Source organism: Ranitomeya imitator, chromosome 1 (assembly GCF_032444005.1).
Source record: "Ranitomeya imitator isolate aRanImi1 chromosome 1, aRanImi1.pri, whole genome shotgun sequence".
Taxonomy (NCBI): domain Eukaryota; kingdom Metazoa; phylum Chordata; class Amphibia; order Anura; family Dendrobatidae; genus Ranitomeya; species Ranitomeya imitator.
In genome coordinates this window covers 755196472-755219613 of record NC_091282.1, presented here as the reverse complement: position 1 = coordinate 755219613, position 23142 = coordinate 755196472, and the positions used below count along the sequence as shown (strand labels likewise).

Here is a 23142-nt window from a genome sequence, read left to right as displayed (position 1 = left end):
TTCAACTCATCAGATCGCACTCGTTCCAATGTTATTCTATGCAACCGTGCACTTGTCCAATTTTTTCCTTGTACGGAGTCTATCCGAGGAAAAAGATTGCAGCACGCGCAATTTGCATCCACAAATCAGATTGCACTGTTCAATCTGATTTTCACAGATTGACATGAATTAAGAAGATGTAGAATTTTTTTTTCATCTTTTCCTCAGCCAAGAGAATCGGATCACACTCTGATCTTACTCTGATCCAACTCTGACCATAGTGTGATTAGCATAATTGAACTGATTTTCTCGAATGAGAGAAAATACAATCGTGCGACCCTAGCCTTATCCAAATCCATCAGTATAGCTGTCTGGTGGGAGTTCTCCTCTCAGTAAGACATGACACACAGTTTTGCGCATGCGCATGGTACCAATAAGTAAGGGGGTCCATTGTTCAATCACTCCTTTCCATCAGTAATCATGCCACCTTCCTTCTCTGCTCTACCACAGCTCAGTGAAGCTGCACATGCAGCAGAAACAGAAAGGAGTGGTGAAAACAATATCCATGCCCGTTTCCGCTGCTACTCCCTAACTCTAATCACGCCATTATGCAGAATCACTGCAATGTATTACAGCAGAGAGGGAGAGTGGGTAGATTATGACGCATGCGCATTGTTCTGATCAGTGGTGATGCCAATGCACATTGTAAACTTAGTCATTATGGGGGTTGAGTGACTACTGAAGAGCAATGGTGGCTGAAGTAGGGATTAGAATTGTTCCTCCCAATGATTGAAATCATGCACATGCACAAAATTGTTCATATTCACAAGCAAAAGTCGAGATTACGTACCAGAGAGCTCCACTGACAAACTTGGCTAATAGGGGAATAGAGCGGCTTGCAAGGCTTACAAACTGAGCTAAAAATTAAATTGGAAAATCAATTAAAGGGGAGACTTGCTAAAAAAAATTCATTAAATACCTTGTAAAAATCCCTGCGCTTCTCTGATTCTGCCGCTCTTTTCAATTTTGCACTGCGTCACTCCATGGCAGAGATATTAGCATTTGTTGCTTTTGGAGCGCAGTATGTGAAATCCCTGCTTGAAAACCAACTGGGTGATTCTTCGCAGTAGTCTCTAGGAACGTGCACTTTTACAACCCCCTTCCCAGATGTTGCCAATCACATCTCAGCAGTAACTGAGACTCCCGAATCAGCTGTTGAGATGTAATTTGTAGCATCTGGGAGAGAGAGCTGAAATCGCACACCTCATAGAAAACTCTAAAGAAACACCCAGTTGAACCACAATCAGAGATTTCACATACTGTGCTCGAAAAGTAACAAATATAAATATCTCTGCAATGGAGCGACGCAGATCAAAACGGAAAGGAGCATCTGAGTGAGGCGAGCTCAGGGGTTTTTTCAAGGCATTTAACTCAATTTTTTGAGCTAGTCACAGATCTTCTTTAAAAAAAAAGTATATATAAAATGCCGTTATACCCTTTAAGTAGTATAGCCTAGCTTTTGAGAATTGAGCAATATTATAAACCTGCTCTGCTTCCCATCTATTCAAGCATCACTATTAGTATTCTGTACGTTCTTCTGTTTCCTTTCTTCATCTTATTCATTATATGTGGCAGAAGTGAATGTATTCTATATAAAGAGGTACGTTATGCCGATGTGATCGGAATATTCTCACTTTATCCTTTATTGTGTACTCTGCTTTATTTCCCTTGTAGAAGAGCGAGCACCAATGAACCGAGGCTTGATCGCGCTCCATCGGCATTGTTAGGCCCCAGGCATTGCAAAGTTCATTGGTGAATGACATTTAATCTTTAGAAAAACCATTAAAATTAGAAATATCGGAAAGGATTATAATATCTGCGTACAAGCGAGCGCAGGCCTATTGTTAGTATTATCCTCAAGGATAGAAGTCTATGCATAATGAGATGCCTACACGGTGTAGAGATGTAGTAAGCTCCAAGCGAACATCTGACGCGCTTCATCTATTGATTTAACATGATAAACGCTCGTTAAGTGCTTTACGTTATTTATGTAGGATATGGTATCTGTATGGGAGGCATACTGTACAGATAGCGAAGGTGTGCTACTCTATTACAGTACTTTGCATTAATCAAAAAGTTGGCACTTAATACACTTGCATTTGTTGGAATGGGAAGGATGAGTTGGGCCCAACATTGAAGGATGCTGAGAGCAAATTTGTATGTGTACACAATAAAATGCATGATTTCTTGGGGTCTTATTTATGGTGCCCACACCATGAGAACTTGGGTTCCAACATGTGAATGGAGCAGAAGCGCACATGAATGACTACTAGTTCATTAGCATCTATGGGTCTATGGGAAAGGCAGTGCACTTGCGTGATCACTAGAGATGAGAAACTGTGTCTAAACTCGAACCACCATAATTGCTAGTAGAATGCGGTTAATTATGGACAGACCCCAGAGTATAATAGACAGAGGGGTTAAAAAATAAAAAAACATTTTTCTCCCTCTCCCTTCACCTGTCCTTGAGTCACAGCTACCCATTCGGTCCGTTACTGGCTCACTTCCTCCCTCTGCTCTTTTGTTTTTTTTACTTTTTGGCATTCTATAAGGCATCATAATGTACATTGCATCATAGGGTTATGATGTCATTTGAGGCCTAGTCAGACCTGGAGCTACAGAAGAGGAAAGACAATTCTGGTGAATCTGAATAGTTTCTGAAATTTGAAGCAAATTCAATATTCATCAAATTAATTCGCTTATTTCTAACCATACCATTCACTTCTTTTGGTCAGTTGGAGCCATAGTGACTGACCATGCATGATGACAACTCCCATAGAACGTGACTAGAGTGGTCAATCATGAATATTACTGTTCCATCCACACCGGCGACTTTATTCTGTTATCATCATAGTTGGTGGTGACCACAGTGGAAAGACTCCCATAGATCTTGCCTTTAACCATGGTTTGTCAACAATGAATTTGAATGGGATTATAGACTAGTTGGTGTTGAGTCATGAAAGGTAACTCAAGATATTATTTTATGTCATGATTGCCATCTGCACTCAATAAATAGATGGAGGCAATTTCTATAAAATATTTCAAAACAGTATTTTGCTGTTGTACCCACCTTTTTCAGAACCCTTAATGATGATGTTATCATTTTCATGTTGGTAATGTTATTACTACAGTCTAGTAAGTTTTTTGGGAATCTATATATTTAATTGTCTAAGGGTTTTTCCCTCTGTCTGTCTTTCTGTCTGTCTGTCTGTCTGTCTTTCTGTCTGTCTGTCTGTCCTGGAAATCCCACGTCTCTGATTGGTCGAGGCCGCCAGGCCTCGACCAATCAGCGACGGGCACAGTATCGACGTAGAAATCCCACGTCTCTGATGTCATAATGGTTGCCATGGCGACGATGATGTCATAAAGGTTGCCTCAACCAATCAGCAACGGGCACAGTCTGCCGCGAATTCTGGAATCATCAGTGTCCATATACTACGGGGACATGCATATTCTAGAATACCCGATGCGTTAGAATTGGGCCACAATCTAGTCTATATATATAATTGTCTAAGGGTTTTTCCGTCTGTCTGTCTTTCTGTCTGTCTGTCTTTCTGTCTGTCTGTCTGTCCTGGAAATCCCACGTCTCTGATTGGTCAAGGCCGCCAGGCCTCGACCAATCAGAGACCGGCACAGCATTGACGTAGAAATCCCGCGTCTCTGACTGGTCGAGGCCGCCAGGCCTCGACCAATCAGCAATGGGCACAGCGACGATGATGTCATAAAGGACGTAGACATCTCACGTTTCTGATTCAGCGACGGGCACAGTATCGACGTAGATGTCATAATGGTTGCCATGGCGACGATGATGTCATAAAGGTTGCCTCGACCAATCAGTGACGGGCACAGTCTGCCGCAAATTCTGGAATCATCATTGTCCATATACTACGGGGACATGCATATTCTAGAATACCTGATGCATTAGAATCGGGCCACAATCTAGTAAATAATAATTGCCAATTCTTGGAACATCCATGAGGCTTTGGGAAAAAGGTGAAACCTTTAGACCTCCAGGAAGAGTTTAGTGAATCCTGCATTGAGCAGGTGGTTGGATACAAGGATACAAGGTCTCTTCCATGATTCTAAGAAGAGTTGGCGCTTCCTGGAAGAACATCTTCCAGGAGGTTGCAAGTCAGGTGCTAGGTCCTAAGCTTTGGCATCCAATTGTGCATTTCATATGGCAGGGAAAAGTATGTCAAAATAGCTTAGACAAGGCATAGGAATGTATACAAAGTGGATGGTTTGGGAAATTGTGTATCTACTAGTAATTCCTCCTGGTAAGCTCTCCTTCAATTTCTTGTCATACTTTCCAACTTTTACTGACTCCAAATCAGTTTCAAGTAGAGTGGTCTTCTGCTGAACCATTGGTCTCATAGTGTCAGAACTTAAGACCAATGTAGGATTCTTCTCCTTGCAAAATGATTTTCCAATAGCCAATGCTAAGATGTCAAGTTCATGTTGACCAAACTGTTGTTGCCATTACCCAATACAACTCTAACAGTTTTTTTCTGATGCTTGCTCAGATCAGGTGGACCAAAACGGCAGGAAGTGCGTCCGATAGATTCCAAGACTCCAGTGTATTCAATGAGACCTTGAGGATTACAAACATCCAGAGACATCAAGGAGGAAGATATTATTGCAAAGCAGAAAACGGGCTGGGCTCTCCTGCAATAAAGTCTATCCGAGTGGATGTATATTGTGAGTACAAAAGGCCATGATTCTCTTCTAGCCCTTTCATATTGTGTAGGGTATAATGATGTATGGGGTATCATCTCTCTTTATGTACAGCCCATACAGTTGCTGATTACTCTCATCCATCGCTTTATTGTTGCATGTCACATAGAGTTGTGCTGAGCATCCGTTCCCGATTATTCTCTGCAGTTGCGGAGCGCATGTGATTGAGTGCTGGATATAGCTTCTGTCTACACATAAATAGAAGAGGTTATGACAAAGGATGAACCTAAATGACAAAGTCTATAATATAAGATGAAAAGTGATGCTATAAAAATAAACAGATATAGACGAAGGAAGGGCACCAGAGACTTACTGCAGGTCATTGGATTTATGGAATGCACTGGGAAAAATCTGGCATCCATAGGGCCATAAACATGACCGAATATCAAAAATGCTAATAGGTAGCCAGTCAGATTCTGCAGAATGATGATCTGAGCCCTCAAGGCCCAATGTGCCATATTTAATTTTAATCAATGCTAGTTACTTCACCGACATTCATTTCCACACGTAAGTAACGGCATCAAAGTGATGATTTGTCCCCAATTATGGGAGGAATTAGAGATGAACGAATCTGATGAGACTTGGTTTTGCTCGAATTCGTCTGAGAAATTTGGGTTGAGACAAATTTATTTGAAGCAAATCAAAATGCCGGTAAAAGCCATTTATCATGCCATGATGTCTCTTCAAAGCACAGCAGATAATAAACAGAGGGGATAAAAATATCAAAAATGGTCACAACCATGTAGGCTCTCATTGTTTCTAGCACCACAGCTCCTCGCCCGATCTTCCACTAGTTTGCTCCTCCTTCCGGCTTCAGTCTTCTCTTCTATTCTTCTTTACTCTTCATGTCTTAAGTGTTCACTAAGCCTCAAATAACACTATGTCACCACTGTAGGTCTAAGCAGCACCAAGATGCCAAAGAGTTAAAACGGAAAAGAATACCAGAGCCGGAGGGAAGAAGTGAGTTCGCTGCAGCCACCATTTTGCTTAACTGTAAAGAGCAGGACAAACAATTAAAACAATGATAATGGACACCTCACCGCTCAACTATCCCACCACCCCTACATCTCTTCTTTTCCCCTTCCCTCAGTATGCAAATCTTCAGCCTGTTAAATACAGGCTATGGCTTCTGGCTTCACAAGACCTCTGATGTAACCGCACTCCATGCCGTCACTCAGGGAAAGGGAAAAAAAGAGCCACGGAGGACAGATGGCAGTCTATGGGGATGAAGGGAACGGTGACCAGTGAGGTATTTTTTTTTTACATTCTACATTTGCTATGCTCTGGTGTCTACAGAAAACATTGAATTTGCATCAAAAAACTTTGCTGCCTATCAAATTTTTCTGTAAAACCCACGCAATTTGACGAATTCGAAATTTGGGAGATTTGATCATCTCTAACAAGAGAATCACTTTTTTATATAACTGTCATGGTGCCTATGTAGAACCAAGGAAGATCTAAAAAGAGCTTCTACGGACAGTGTAATGGCCAGAGAATGCTGAGATAGAATGGTTGGGAGGCCACATCATTACCTAGACGTCAAAAGCAAGAGCAAAACGTTGCCAAAATATGGTCAAAGAACATGAATTAAGAGCAGAGTAGAAGCTAGAACACAAGCATGTAGGAGGCTAAGCTCATAAATGGCAACCATTGGTGATAGTCATGGGATTTGATAGCGGGAGCCTCACACAGGTTCATAGAAAGAACAACTAGGTAATAGGTTTAATAGTTAACTCCCAAGCTCCTAGTCAGGAAGGTAACCCCCAAGTCCCAGAATTAATCAAACTGTTTGTCTTTGATCCAACAATGCCCGTTACGGAGGTGCAGCACAGTCTGGCAAAAGAAGAAGAAACAGTGAAGACAAATATGCAACAATTAACTTTTTGCAAATGTGGAATTAATAGATTTCAGGTGGTCGCTCATCTGTTAACCAGATCAGAAAGGAGTTGCAAAAAGCAACAAATCTGTGGTGGATTGTGCAATTCTTCATTTTCCCTATAGAGGCACTGCAGAAAACCTGAGAACATATAGCTGGTTTTCGCGCACTGTTTACAGCTGGAGATTCCAATAGCAAGAAGCCAATTGTGGACCCTTCTAAAAAAGCAAAATTATCCAAAGTGTTTAATCCATTATTTATGGGTGAACTGTAATACTTTTCTATAAACCCTTGTGTTCCTTTATTGTGAACCTTAGTGCTACTTGCTCATGAAGGATACTCGTATTTATTGTTATATAATGGAGGGAGTTTCTATGGCTTGACAGTAGATTATTATTTTTTGTGAAACATACAGCTTAATATGCTGTCATGGCAAGAAAAAAAAAACAACATAAAAAAAGCTTAAAAATAATAAGCATTTGTATCCTTAGAATGGACATTGTTGGGTTACAATAAAGCCAGTGGTAAACAGCCGAGTGATTATTTCTGAATTGTACTGCGAGTATACAGAGCAATCAGCCAAAGAGTTCTGTGAGCCGCCAAGTGCTGTCAGGTTGTTTATGATGTATGTGGAAATTAGAGATTTTTGCTTGTGGAAGCAGTGATGGAAAAATCATACGTAACAAAAAGGAATTTATTTTACAATGAGGATTTAAAGTAAATGTCTGACTTTTAACACAAGTGCAATTCTCACACCGGACACTGGAGCTTTTTTAGACTTGTACTTCCTGTTGTTTCAGGAAATAACACATGTACATAGCAGCAATGAAAAGACTCTGACATTAGCTGTTGTATTAACGCATCAGCTAATGAGTGTGTACAAAAGTTAGTGTGAAGAGGGTCAGCTGTGAAAAAACTCCTATTGTGAATGGTGGATCCTGTGTTATCAGCTGTGTATAGAGGTGTTATCAGTCACTGTAATCCTGCCTCTGATGACAAAGAGACTGTTACAGAACCCCCCAGCACCAAGAATGTTATGCAGTATATGTATGTATAATAGTTTTCATGTGAAATGCATCAGTCCACAGACTGCGCCCCTGGACAAGATATTCTCTTTCTGACCTCCCCCCACCTTTGTAATTCCCACAGTAAATATCGGCAGGCTCCGGCCCCCTGTGGCTATTGTAATGTATGTCTGGCCTGCTGTTTTCCTATTGGCCTGCCCTGTGTATCTGTGTTATATATTCTGTGTGCTGTAAATAAAGGGTGTTCTTAGACTGGAAATACGTGGAGAAGCAGTCAGTTTTATATGCTCTCATGTAATCAAGAAATTCCTGCCAGCGTCCTTCATTCAGAATCTAGCAAAAGCAAAGTGGACCTCCTGAAACACGGGGTGGTACTGAAAGAGGTACCAGCTTGGTAGACCCCGTTACAGAGACTGTCAGAAATTATCTCCAGAAAGGACTGGATGTATGAATTTAATGAGTGTTTACAAAAGTCATTGAAAATTGAGGAGTGTCAGATGTGACAACAACACCTATTGGGATTGGTAGCTTCTGTGTTATCTACTGTATATAGAGGTGTTGTCAATTATTGTTCAGAAGGAGGAGGTGAGCTGTGACATCACCTACTATGAATGGTGGATCCTGTGGTACCTACTGTATATAGAGGTGCTGTCAGTCATTGTACAGGAGGAGAAGGTGAGCAGTGACATTACTTAGTGTGTATGATGGTTCCTGTGTTATCTACTGTTTATAGAAGTGTTATCAGTTATTGTACAGGAGGAGGTGAGCTGTGATATCACCTATTGTGAATGTTGGATCCTGTGTCATCTGCTGTATATAGAGGCGTTATCAGTCAGTGTACAGGAGGAGGAGGTGAGCTGTGACATCACCTATTGTGTATGGTGGATCCTGTGTTATCTACTGTATATAGAGGTGTTATCAGTCATTGTACAGGAGGAGGGAAAGGTGAACTATGACATCACCTATAGTAAATGGTGGATCCTGTGTTATCTACTGTATATAGAGGTGTGATCAGTCATTGTACAGGAGTACAAGCTGAGCTGTGACATCACCTATTGTGTATGATGGTCCCTGTGTTATCTACTGTTTATAGAAGTGTTATCAGTTATTGTACAGGAGGAGGTGAGCTGTGATATCGCCTATTGTGAATGGTGGATCCTGTGTTATCTACTGTACATAGAAGTGTTATCACTTATTGAAGAGAATGAGGTGAGCTGTGATATCACCTATTTTGAATGGTGGATCCTGTCTTATCTACTGTATATAGAGGTGTTATCAGTCATTGTACAGGAGGAGGAGGTGAGCTGTGACATCACCTATTGTGAATGTTGGATCCTGTGCTATCTACTGTATATAGAGGTGTTATCAGTCATTGTACAGGAGGAGGTGAGCTGTGACATCACCCATTGTGAATGGTGGATCCTGTGTTATCTACTGTATATAGAGGTGTTATCAGTCATTGTACAGGAGGAGGTGAGCTGTGACATCACCCATTGTGAATGGTGGATCCTGTGTTATCTACTGTATATAGAGGTGTTATCAGTCATTGTACAGGGGGAGGAGGTGAGCTGTGACATCTATTGTGAATGGTGCATCCTGTGTTATCTACTGTATATAGAGGTGTTATCAGTCATTATACAGGAGGAGGAGGTGAGCTGTGATATCACCTATTGTGAATGCTGGATCCTGTGTTATCTACTGTATATAGAGGTGTTATCAGTCATTGTACAGGAGGAGGAGGTGAGCTGTGACATCTCCTATTGTGTATGGTGGATCCTGTGTTATCTACTGTGTAGAGAGGTGTTATCAGTCATTGCACAGGAGGAGGAGGTGAGCTGTGACATCACTTATTGTGAATGGTGGATCCTGTGTTATCTACTGTATATAGAGGTGTTATCAGTCATTGTACAGGAGGAGGAGGTGAGCTGTGACATCACCTATTGTATATGGTGGATCCTGTGTCATCTGCTGTATATAGAGGCATTATCAGTCAGTGTACAGGAGGAGGAGGTGAGCTGTGACATCACCTATTGTGTATGGTGGATCCTGTGTTATCTACTGTGTATAGAGGTGTTATTAGTCATTATACAGGAGGAGGAGGTGAGCTGTGACATCACCTATTGTGAATGGTGGATCCTGTGTTATCTACTGTATATAGAGGTGTTATCAGTCATTGTACAGGAGGAGGAGGTGAGCTGTGACATCACCTATTGTGTATGGTGGATCCTGTGTTATCAGCTGTATATAGAGATGTTATCAGTCATTGTACAGGAGGAGGTGAGCTGTGACATCACCTATTGTCAATGGTGAATCCTGTGTTATCTACTGTATATAGAGGTGTTATCATTATCAGTCATTGTACAGGAGGAGGAGGTGAGCTGTGACATCACCTATTGTGAATGGTGAATCCTGTGTTATCTACTGTATATAGAGGTGTTATCAGTCATTGTACAAAAGGAGGAGGTGAGCTGTGACTTCACCTATTGAGAATGGTGGATCCTGTGCTATCTTTATAGAGGTGTAATCCTGACTGGATTGATGTCTGTGACCGCTGTATGAAAGAGGGAGTACTGTCTCTTACCTACCTATATTCTTCTTATGATTAGATTGCCTGGCGTGACATCAAATGTGCGTCAAGCAGTAACAATGATGTCACCCCAGGTCGGCTAATAAAAAAAGACCACGTACATCAGCAGGCAAAAGGCAGTACTCTTTTGCCACTGTCATAGCTGATGATAGATAATAGATAGACAGATAATAGATAGATAATAGATAAATAGACAGATAGATAATATATAGATAGATAATATATAGCTATGAGATAGATGATAGACAGATAATAGATAGATATGGGATAGAGAGATAGACAGATAATAGATAGATAGATAGACAGATAATAGATAGATAGATAGATAGATAATAGATACTGTAGATAGATAGATAGATAGATACAGATAGATAATCCATTCCCTTTCCCTTTTTGCCTCTGCAGTTTAGAACAAACAATAAAACCTTTAACTTATGTTAACTAAAATATAATAATTACTAGAGGGCGCGCTGTGACTTTTCCAGTTTTGTAGCTGATCCTTACAGCTCAGAGGACATCTTTATATTACATAGTGATGTTTCCACCGATTGCTCAACCTGTCATTTGTGCACTTTCAAGACTTGAACACTTACAAAATGTCACTGATATGTGTCACATCGCCAGCGCTGACTCACAAAGAAGATGTGCCCTACGGTACTTAGTTTCTATTTTATGATTTTTATGGTGTTTTTTTCCCTCTGATTTATAGAATATTTACATTTTACAATTCATTGTCCTACAAAGTTTTGTGCTGTGATCCATTATTAGTGAAAACTGAAACGCATGATTTCTGTGATTCGCTATGAAACTTTTGCAAATCACGCATATTTTTCCCAAACTGTTCTTGGTATCAAACCATAATACGGCTCTGTAAATACAACCCAAAAGCCCAGCATATTGTATTTTCATGGAAATACTGTAATACACATGTGGTCTTCCAACAAAACTAAAAAAAAAGCTCTTGTTTTCTGATCTTTAAATATAATGTAATTCTGGCTGCATCCTGTCACCAGTAGGTATGATCCTTTGCATGGTGTGTAGAGGACACTTGATTTTTACATGGGCTATCCGGCTCAATTTTTTTTTTTTTGTAAAGCACCGAGATTATTTGAAATAACAAAATAAATAATATTCACATTACTGATTCACCACCGATCCTGTTCTAATGCTGCCCAGGTCAATTATTGGACTTTATGCTTCCTGTTCCGTATGCGTGAGAATGAGACTACTGCACCAGTGATTGGCTGCAGCAGTGAAATATCCGTCTGAGCATCCATACAGTAAAAAACTGGTCTGTGTATATCCCATTCTATCTGGGACAGACATATGTCTAGCTGCAATGGTTACGTGTTTGTCTGCATCAGTCATATGTTTATCCAGGCCAACAGAAGACAATGGTGGAACAGGAGCAACAATGAATCAATGAGTTGCGTTGAACAAATCTCCCAGATTCGCTGATATTCGGTGAGCAAATTCAATTACATCCAAAATTGAAAGGGGGTTAATAGATTAAAAAACACTTATACTTCCCTTTATGCAGCTGTTCCTCCCCTCTTCCTACGTCACTTACACCATGTCATAACTTGTTTTGCTCCCCTTTGTGGCTGCGTGAAGACAAATTTCTCAGATTGGCCTGAGCATCAGTATAGAGTACCAGAAGAAGAGAAGACCAGAAAGGAAGAACCTGACTCTGAGTAAGATTAGGTGACTAAAGGGCAGTACAATTTTTTTCCTAATTTTAACCAATTTTCAGTAACCCCCCCCAAAAATCTAGTAACATGGCAGCCGCCATTATGCTAAATTTGTGTGAATCGAAACCTGAAAAAATTGGATTCTAATTAATCCAAATATTTTGGATATGCATAACTAATTTGATTTGTTATATACGAATTTGTTCTATTTATTATTTATAATTCTGGATGGATTATAAAACATTCAGCTTCAAAAAAGCCATTAAATTACACTTGTCACCAAGTTGAAAGTGACAAGTGTTTGAACTTGTTTTATTCCTGCGGGTCCTCTGACTGATCTGTTGTTTTGCTTTTTCATTTATGCCATTCGGTTCCAGAGATAAAGGCCTTTTCATTTATGGATCCTGGTGTTAGGGCTGGCAGAACGCACAAAAAAATAAGGAAGATATAAGGTGCGTTCGCAGCCCAGGGTCCACTGTGCAGAGATGACACCTGCTGCTCGGTAATGGCGGACAGTATATGGCGGTATAATGTGAACACACAGGTTAGCTTCACCCGATATGTAAAGAGGCGAACCCTGTTGCCTCACAGGGCTGCAATACCGCCGAGTGAGCACTAGAGCGAGGTCACAGGACTCTGCCCCAAGGACATAGGGTTAGAGTCCCTCTAGACCCACTAGCGCTCGGCGCCACAATTGCGGTGCCAGGAGAAAGCTAAATGCTTGTAGATTTAGCGCACTAGGTGCGCGCTGCGCCGCTCTGGCGGATGCCGCTAACCACCCTAACTAGGGCATGGAAAGCGCATTGGTTGCGCACGGCACCGCACTGGCGAATGCTTCTGAAATGATGCAGTATTTCGTGCTCTTGTTCTGGATTACACTGTCTGGCGCTAGTCAGCTCCAAAAACCCAACCACATACAACAACACTAGGGAAGGGGTTCAATTAGGAGCTTTCATCAGATTGCATACACACATCAACACATACACAATTTTAGGTTTATACTAGCGCATGGCCGAGCAGCCATGCAACCTTTTATAGCTGCATCCTTCCGGGAGCTTCCCGGTGGTCCAATCAGGGCAGCTTCAGGAACTGGACATGAGACCTCCAACGAGAGGTGGTCCCAAGGGCATGCTCAGTTGACCGAAAGCAGTAGTACTTAGTCCCTGGAGTGTCTCCGCGCCGCTGATTACTGCTGGTTACAATAGCTGAACCTGGGAGGGCAGCAGTAACCAGACGCTCAGCATCAGCTTGAGCAAGACGCTGGGAGCGATGACTCCGCTGAGAAGGCTCCTCTGTGGCTGGGGAAGTATGGGAGACCGCAGAGGACATGGTTCGAGATTCCCACTGTGCAGTGGTGGGGACTCGATACCTACCACATGGCTCACTGGATCCTCTAGGATGTGTCCTTAGACTGCTTTGCATACTTACCCTGTGAGCCACACCCCTCCGGGAAAGGCCATAAAAATCAGCACTAAATAAAAAAGCCCATGTCTCTGGAATGTTAAGGAGGAATTAGAAAATATAAACAATAGAATACTCAGGGGAACAGCAGGAATAAAATAATAAGAGCAAAAACTGGTCATTTTTGACCTGGTGACAAGTCCACTTTAACCTTTAGGATAGTTTAGATATTTAAGTTAATTTTGCTCTTTTAGTTCTATTTCAGCTCAAAGACTTTTCTGTTACTTTTGTATAGTTTATAAAAGTACCTGCAGATAATCAGTTGACCTAATGGTGAGACAACTGGTGGTCATCACTTTTGGTCCTGGTGGAACTTGTTGGAGTGGCAGTGCTGGATCAGGAGGGATTCTAGGATAAGTATTACTTCTTTCTTTCTTTTAGAAGGATCCATATCCCCTGTAAACTTTTTTTTTTAAGTTGCAAATACCTCTTTAACTCCTTATGGCAATATCACGTACCTGTGCATGATTACGAGGGTAATGCGGTATACAGTATAAGAGATTGGACGATCACAGGGTCAAGTCCCTAAAAGACTAAAAAATATGCTAAAAAAGTTTTTTTAAAATAGAAAAATGTAAAAGCTAAAATGACCTCCCTTTATCTTCATAAAAAAATCATAAATAAACATATCTTGTATTGTCACATTCATAAGAGTCTGATCTATCGAAATATATCATTAATTAAACTAAATATTATGTAAAGACTGTAATGAGAAAAAAGAATAAGGTTGCCAGAAATGCATTTTTTTCAATCATCTCACCTTCCTGAAAATATGTAAAAAAAAAACACATCAAAAAGTGGATTTCCCCATATTGTATCAATAAAACCATCAGCTCATCATGCAAAAAAAGGTCATTACTCAGAATTGATGGAAAAGTGAGAATCGTGACATAAACCAAAAGGTTGTTTTTTACAAATTTATTAACTTTTTTCTTAATTTACATAAAATCTATATATAAGATTTGTATCACCATAATTGTACTGAAGTGGACAATCATGATTCACAGTTACTTTTATCCTAGAATTTACACAGTAAAAACAAAACCCCAAAATCCATTTTGGAGTATAATTTTTAAAACTTTTATTTATTTATTTTTTTTTAATTGATGGGGTCTTAAAAAAAACAGCAAAAAAATAACGAGCCATCATACAGCAAAGTGGATGAAAAAAAAATAAATAAAAGCTATAGCTCTTTGAAAAAGGGGATGGGAGTGTAGCTTTGGAAGGGGGAAAGCTGGTGCCAAGTGTCTGGTGTCTTACCAAAGAGTCACTCTGCCTTACTAAAAGAGTAGTCCACTACTTGGACAGCCCCTTCTTGATGAAAATGTTTGTCCCCCATAAAATAGTAAAGCTTATACTCCCTTCCCGTGCCGACACCATTCCCGCGGTGTCTGCACTTGCTATCCCCGGGGCTCTTGTGTGGTGTTGTGACACGTGACGCTGGAGCTTAATCAGCACTGGGGTCACTGTCTCCACCTTGGGACAAATCGAACATGAAGAGGAAGTCTGGGCTGCAGCTGATCTCTGACTTCCTCTTCCTTCTCAATTCAACAGGAAGCGTGGACAGTGATGCCAGCTCTCATTGGGCGCAGAGGTCACGTGTCACAACAAAAGCACTTGAGCCCTGGGACCGTGAGGGCCGACACCTCGGGAACGGTGTTGACACGGGAGGCTATTATAAGCTTTATTATTTTAAGGTGACCAAGCAAGGGGTATGAGAAGTAGTAAACAACTTCTTTAAGGGAATTTACCTATAGCGTGAGTGCTGCAAATTGATTTTTTGCCTTCTATGTTACTTTCCAGCTTGGATTCCGCTTATTTTCTTCCACTGCCAATCTCCGTCTTTGCGGATAACAATTGCTTAATGTAAACTTAATTGCTCATCATAAATGTACACATTTAATTTTATTTGAAATCCCCGTGTAATTTCAGGTGCGGTAATTGAAATGTTTGCACAGTCATTTCCTAAAACAATAATTTGCTTTCCTCTTACACGGATCCATTTTCATCAGTGTCCAATCAAAAGAGTTTTATTAAAACAAGGTTACTGTAATGATCTAGTTTTCCAATGTTAGATCGCGCACATGCAAATTTGGTATGCTAATGATAAACTGACGAATACCACGACATCATGTAAACAATTCAGCCGACGTCTTAAAAAAACGAAGCGACAGAAGGAATAATGGGTGAAAGATTTGTATTTTTATTCTATTTCCGTAGACAAGGCCCTGGGAAAAGAACGGAGGGCGACTATATTTAGACCGCAGTCTGATTTGAGAGATAAATATACATAATTTCCAGAAGTATTTTGAAACTCCGGCTGAATGAAGCAATCAAGTCTCTTTTCAATGCTTGAACACATTCATTTTAGGTGGGAGAAAATAAATTATCATATTAGGCATCTCTATAGTCTGACCCAAGCATCCACTGTCATTATGATAAAAGCTCTGTTTTTGCAGACGCATTTGGCGATTTTCTGCTATTCAGAGCTTCGGTGCATCGTGGAGTGGATGGATTGCATGTTAACATGACATCCGACACTCAAACTAATGAGAACTTCTATCTGCAATTTTTGGCCAATCAAAACTGCCTAAAGAGGCAGATTGGAGACCCATAGACCTAAGTGTAGTTTTTGTCACATGACTATGAAATAAAATTTTATTTTGTCTGAGGCTTTCCTCTATTTTCACCAAAAGCGATCACCAGAGATAGGAGAATTTAATTGACTGGAATTAAATTCTTCTCCAACTTCACAATGCAGATTCTGCATGCAAATTCATCAAAATCCGCTGCGTGCAAATTCATTAAAATGGCGGTGAGCTGGCTGTCATTTCACTGAACCGCAAATGTCTAACAAAAGGTAAAAAAAAAAGAAAACCTAATACTTACTTCACTCCCCATAGTTTCTGCCATCATCGTTGCTCGCTCTCGTGCTGAAATCCCGGATCTTCACATTAGGCAGGTGACTGTATGGTGCACACTAGGCCTGGAACGTCTTTGCACATGTGTAGGGACATACAAGGCCTAGTCATGGCTGTAAGTCCCAAAATAGCATGAGGATGCCCAAGGTTTCAGCATTCGGCAGCAGTATGAACAGGGTGCCGACCACTATATGGGGGAGGGTGATCAGCAGAGGTAAGCGGTGATGTGATTATTAGTTGTTTTCAGTTTTTTTTTTTAAATCTTACTTTGTTGTGCCCTTGGGTCTCTCCACTCCCTATAATATAATATGGGACATTCAATTTCTGGAGACTAAATTAACTGCAAATTGAATTTCTTGGTAAAATGTATACAATTTGGTCAATGTGAATCCCATCAAATCTGCTCATCTGCAGAGATACCTTGTGATGAAATCAGCACTCTAAAACCCCTCCATTTTGCCGTTGATTGATGGCTATAGTGTCCAATGAAGAGCCTGCTATAGGAAGGATAGTTTGGTGCACTTACAGGAACGGTCATAGGAGTGAATTTTCTGTTTGAGAATAATGCCGAGACAAAAACATGTAGGCATGTCTCCAATCTAGCAATAAGCAGTTATGCACGGTCAATACTTCTGACGGCTTCAGTCTAAAAAGAGCTTCAGTCTGTAGGCAGTATGTTTTAGAGCAGGAAGAGCTGAGCAAATTGATATATACATTTTCAGAAAAAGATTCATTAGAACTTGTAGACTTGACTTAGGAGTCCGGTGGGTGGAGTTAACAGTAATTCACAATAATCCTTACATGGGCATTAACAAATAAAATAGCTGTCAATCAGTGAGCAGGACCACCCACTGGACTCCTAAGTTACAATAGAAATTAAATTGAAAATGAATAAATAAAAGAATGCAAAACATTTTCCTACTAAACCACTTATAAATCTGCTCAGCTTCGCCTGCACTCTAACATTCCTGCCTGGAAATTGAACTACAATATGAAAGGTTCCCTTTAAAATAGTACTCTGAGTAAAACTAATGAATCCTAGTACAGGGCCAGAAAGGTCAATGTGTAACACATGGATTCTCTCAAGGGTTTCTTGGCCTACACTATACTTATCACAATGGGTCTGATTCATAATTGCATTTGTGCCTTGTTTTCTCTCATTTTTGATGTTTTTTATGATACTGAGTCACTACTCACTGCCAAGTCGTGAGACGGGATAGTCAAGGAGTCCAAGGTCAAAAGCCAGGAAGGTACATCGTAAACAGAAGAAAGAGACAAAGGCATAGTCCGGTAACATTCTGAGGTCAGAATAACAGGAGGACAGCGGATTAGAGCAGAAGGAATTAAACAGAAGGATGGTCAGAATGAGGTCCAAGGTCAGAAAATGAGAGTTCTACAAACAGAACGCTAGCCATAGATAGAAAACCACACAGTAGCTGAATGCACATGTGGCGGAGGTCTTGGAGTAACAGACCAGCTAAGTAGCCTAGCAATCACCTAGGACAAAGAACACCTGGAGACAGCCAGTGTCTCCCAGTCTCAGATTGGACAGCCGTGCTGTCGATCAACACACTGACAGCTGGGTGCTGTGATGCACACCTGTAATCCTGGCTACTATGGGAGTCTTGGGCTGTGGGATCACTTGAGCTTGTCAGTTCTAGTTCATGCAATGCCATGTGGATCAGGTGACTGCTCTGTCTTCAGTATAAATATAGTGACTCTGAGCCAGCTGCTTGGAGACACTAAGTTGATGGAGGAAGGGGTGTCCTTGGTAAAATTGGCAAAGTAAATACTCAGAACGCTTAATAGATATATATCACTGACTGCCCAGCACGCCCATACAGCGGACTGGACGCCTGAGCTGTCAATCAAAGTACTGGCAGCTCCAGCACAACCCTGTACCAGATTGGATGGCTGAGCTGTCAGTAACTTCATTTTAGGCACACTAAGGAGTGGAACTGTGACAGTACCCTCTCTACGAGGGGGCACAAGACCCCCTGCCTTCCCAGGAAATTTTAGATGGAAGGCAGTGACTAACTGATCGGCCTTCACATTTCAAGCTGGGAACCAGGATCTCTCCTGTGGTCTGTGTCCCCTCCAGTGGATAAGGTATTGGAAGGAATTTCGGGACCCTATGAGAATCGACAACCCTTTGAACCTCATACGCCAACCCACTGTCGACCGAAACCAGAGTAGGCGGGGATGAAGGAGACAATGTCAAAGGGACAAACTTCTTTAATAGGGATTTATGGAACATGCTTGAGATGTGAAGGGATGGAGGAATCTTTGATCTGAATGCCACCGGATTGACCACGCCTAGGATCTCAAATGGACCAATCCTGACAAAGAGACCAAATGAGCTTTTTTGCTGAATCGGTCAACTACCACTCTAATAGAAGTTTTCCTACCAGACAGAGGTCTTTCTGGAATTGGCAATGGAGGCAATTCCTCAGCACGCTGTCTATGACTGAATTTAGCACGAGCGCAAACTTCATAAACTGATACAATATTTTTAATATCATTATGCATGGACGGCCACGAAAAAAGTCTAGCAATGGCTTTCCGTGTAGCAGTATCCCCAGGATGACCACTCAAGAAGGAGTCATGAAGTTCCTGTAACACCCGCAATCTTAGGTACAAAGGCACAACTAATTTGGACCCTGAGGTAGCGGAAGGAGCCAATGACTGGACTTTGTGCATCTCTTCATCCAATTCTGATGTCACCATAGAAACCACAATACCCTGAGGAGGGTTGTGGTTCTGAAGGAGAAACTGAATCGAGACTACTAGATAATGTGTTAACTTTCACATTCTTATGTCCCGGCTTGAATGTAATTGAAAAATTAAACCTACAGAAAAATAAAGACCATCTGGCCTGCCTTGGAGTTAACCTTTCTTGTGATCAGTGACTATGGTAACTGGATGAACCGGCCCCTCCAAAAAATGCCTCCATTCCTCAAAGGCCAATTTGACAGCAAGTAACTCACAATTTCCAATATCATAATTTATTTCTGTTGGCGTAAATGTTTTAGAAAAAAATTACATGGTCGCAGGTTAGTAAGAGCTTTTGGCCTCTACAATAAAACTACCCCTACGCCCACCTCTAAAGCATCCACCTCCACAATGAATGGTTCTTGGAGATCATCTTGGATCAGAATAGGAGCAGACATGAAACACTCAATTTTTTTCAAAAGCCCTGTTAGCATCTGGCGACAAAACCTTGAGATTCACCCCTTACGTGTAAGGTCAGTAAGAGGTTTAGCAATCTGAGAAAAACCCTTGATAAATTTACTATAATAGTTGGATAATCCCAAAAAACAATGCAAAGCCTTAAGATCACGATGGTGAACTCAATCAATTATGGCCTGCACCTTCCCAGGGTCCATCTAAAATCTTTATGCTGACAAGAATGATATTTCCTGAACAGAAAAAAAACAAAACATTTCTGTAATTTAGCAAACAAAGTTCTCCCTTAATCTCTGTAACACAACACGGATATGTTTCTGGTGAGAGTCCAAATCTGGCAAGAAAATAAGAATATCATCCAGGTAAATCACAACACATCTTCCAACATAATCAGAGAAAATATAATTCATAAAATTCTGAAACACAGCAGGTGCATTGGATAACTCAATTGGCAAGACATGTTTTCAAATAGAGCTTCAGACGTTAAAAATTCCATTTTCACTCCTCACTAGTGTTGAGCGATACCGTCCGATACTTGAAAGTATCGGTATCGGATAGTATCGGCCGATACCCGAAAAATATCGGATATTGCCGATACCGATATCCGATACCAATACAAGTCAATGGGACATCAAGTATCGGAAGGTATTCTCATGGTTCCCAGGGTCTGAAGGAGAGGAAACTCTCCTTCAGGCCCTGGGATCCATAGGGATGTGTAAAATAAAGAATTAAAATAAAAAATATTGATATGTTCACCTCTCCGGCGGCCCCTGGACATCACGCTGCTAACCGGGAGGCTTCTTTGTTTAAAATGCGCGCCTTTAGGACCTGCGAATGACGTCCCGGCTTCTGATTGGTCGCGTGCTGCCCATGTGACCAGCACGCGACCAATCAGAAGCCGCGACGTCATTCGCAGGTCCTCAATTCCTAGAATTAGGAGTTTTTGTGAATGAGAATGACGTCGCGGCTTCTGATTGGTCGCGTGCCGGTCACATGGGCAGCACGCGACCAATCAGAAGCCGCGACGTCATTCTCATTCACTAAACTCCTAATTCTAGGAATTGAGGACCTGCGAATGACGTCACGGCTTCTGATTGGTCGCGTGGCGGTCACATGGGCGGCACGCGACCAATCAGAAGCCGGGACGTCCTTCGCAGGTCCTAAAGGCGCGCATTTTAAACAAAGAAGCCTCCCAGTTAGCAGCGTGATGTCCAGGGGCCGCCGGAGAGGTGAGCATATCAATATTTTTTATTTTAATTCTTTATTTTACACATCCCTATTGATCCGATACCGATACCCGATATCACAAAAATATCGGATCTCGGTATCGGAATTCCGATACCGCAAGTATCGGCCGATACCCGATACTTGCGATATTGGAATGCTCAACACTACTCCTCACCCTTCCAGATGCTTATCAAATTGTAAGCCTCTCTAAGATCCAGTTTAGAAAACACCCTGGCCCCCAGAAGTTGATTATATACATGTGCTTCTCACAATATTAGAATATCATCAAAAAGTTAATTTATTTCAGCTCTTCAATACAAAAAGTGATACTCATATATTATTTAGAGTCATTACAGAGTGATCTATTTGAAGTGTTTATTTCTGTTAATGTTGATGATTATGGCTTACATCCAATGAATATCCAAAAGTCGTTATCTCAGTAAATTAGAATAACCCCTTCCCGACCCATGACGCCACGTAGGCGTCATGAAAGTCGGTGCCAATCCGACCCATGACGCCTATGTGGCGTCATGGAAAGATCGCGTCCCTGCAGATCGGGTGAAAGGGTTAACTCCAATTTCACCCGATCTGCAGGGACAGGGGGAGTGGTAGTACAGCACAGGGGGGGTGGCTTCACCCCCCCCCCCCGTGGCTGCGATCGCTCTGATTGGCTGTTGAAAGTGAAACTGCCAATCAGAGCGATTTGTAATATTTCACCTATTAAAACTGGTGAAATATTACAATCCAGCCACGGACGATGCTGCAATATCATCGGCCATGGCTGGAAACACTGATGTGCCCCCCCCCCCCACCGATCTGTCCTTTACACTGCTCCGCTCCCCTCCGTCCTCCTGTCCGCTCCCCCCGTGCTCTTGTCCACTCCCCCCGTGCTCCAATCCCACCCCCGTGCTCCAATCCCACCCCCCTGCACTCCGATCCACCCCCCCGGTGCTCCGATCCATCCCCCGTGCTCCGATCCACCCCCGTGCTCCGATCCACCCCCCCCGCGCTGCGATCCAACCCCCACCCTCCGATCCACCCCCCGCCCTCCGATCCACCCCCCCGTGCTCCCTCCCACCCCATCATACTTACCGAGCCTCCCGGGGTCCATCCGTCTTCTCTATGGGCGCCGCCATCTTCCAAAATGGCGGGCGCATGTGCAGTGCGCCTGCCGAATCTGCCGGCCGGCAGATTCGTTTCAAGTGCATTTTGATCACTGTGATAAAACCTTTCACAGTGATCAAAATAAAAAAAATACTAAATGACCCCCCCCCTTTGTCACCCCCATAGGTAGGGACAATAATAAAATAAATAATTTTTTTTTCTTCCACTAAGGGTTAGGGTTTCGGTATGTGCACACGTATTCTGGTCCTCTGCGGATTTTTCCGCAGAGGATTTGATAAATCCGCAGTGCTAAACTGCTGCGGATTTATCGCGGATTTACCGCGGTTTTTCTGCGCATTTCGCTGTGGTTTTACAACTGCAGTTTACTATTGGGGCAGTTGTAAAACCGCTGCGGAATCCGCAGAAAGAAGCAACATGCTGCAGAATGTAAACCGCTGCGTTTCTGTGCAGTTTTTCTGCAGCATGTGTACAGCGATTTTTGTTTCCCATAGGTTTACATTGAACTGTAAACTCATGGAAAACTGCTGCGGATCCACAGCGTTTTCCGCAGCGTGTGCACATACCTTTAGAATTAGGCTATGTGCACACTGTGTGGATTTGGCTGCGGATCCTCAGCGGAATGGCCGCTGCGGATTCGCAGCAGTGTTCCATCAGGTTTACAGTACCACGTAAACCTATAAGAAACCAAATCCGCTGTGCCCATGGTGCGGAAAATGCCGCGTGGAAACTCTGAGTTGTATTTTCCGCAGCATGTCAATTCTTTGTGCGGATTCCGCAGCGTTTTACACCTGTTCCTCAATAGGAATCCGCAGGTGAAATCCGCACAAAAAACACTGGAAATCCACGGTAAATCCGCAGGTAAAACGCAGTGCCTTTTACCCACGGATTTTTCAAAAATGGTGCTGAAAAATCTCACACGAATCCGCAACGTGGGCACATAGCCTTAGGGTTAGGGTTGGAATTAGGGTTGTGGTTAGGGTTAGGGTTGTGGTTAGGGGTGTGTTGGGGTTAGGGTTGTGATTAGGGTTATAGCTACAGTTGGGATTAGGGCTAGGGGTGTGTTGGGGTTAGAGTTGGATGTAGAATTGAGGGGTTTCCACTGTTCAGGCACATCAGGCGTCTCCAAACGCAACATGGCGCCACCATTGATTCCAGCAAATCTTGTATTCAAAAAGTCAAATGGTGCTCCCTCACTTCTGAGCTCCGACATGCGCCCAAACAGTGGTTTACCCCCACATATGGGGTACCAGCATACTCAGGACAAACTGCG

At 42.1% G+C, this 23142-nt stretch overlaps 1 protein-coding gene across 2 annotated transcripts in view; it reads left to right on the top strand.

Moving 5' to 3' along the window:
• The window catches only part of MDGA2 (MAM domain containing glycosylphosphatidylinositol anchor 2), a 1083460-nt gene that overhangs the window by 480532 nt on the left and 579786 nt on the right, over nucleotides 1–23142 (top strand). For both annotated transcript variants that reach the window (XM_069735022.1, XM_069735014.1), the window contains exon 3: nucleotides 4563–4737. In XM_069735022.1, the coding sequence (XP_069591123.1) occupies nucleotides 4563–4737 (175 nt within the window). The remainder of the gene's footprint in view (nucleotides 1–4562; nucleotides 4738–23142) is intronic.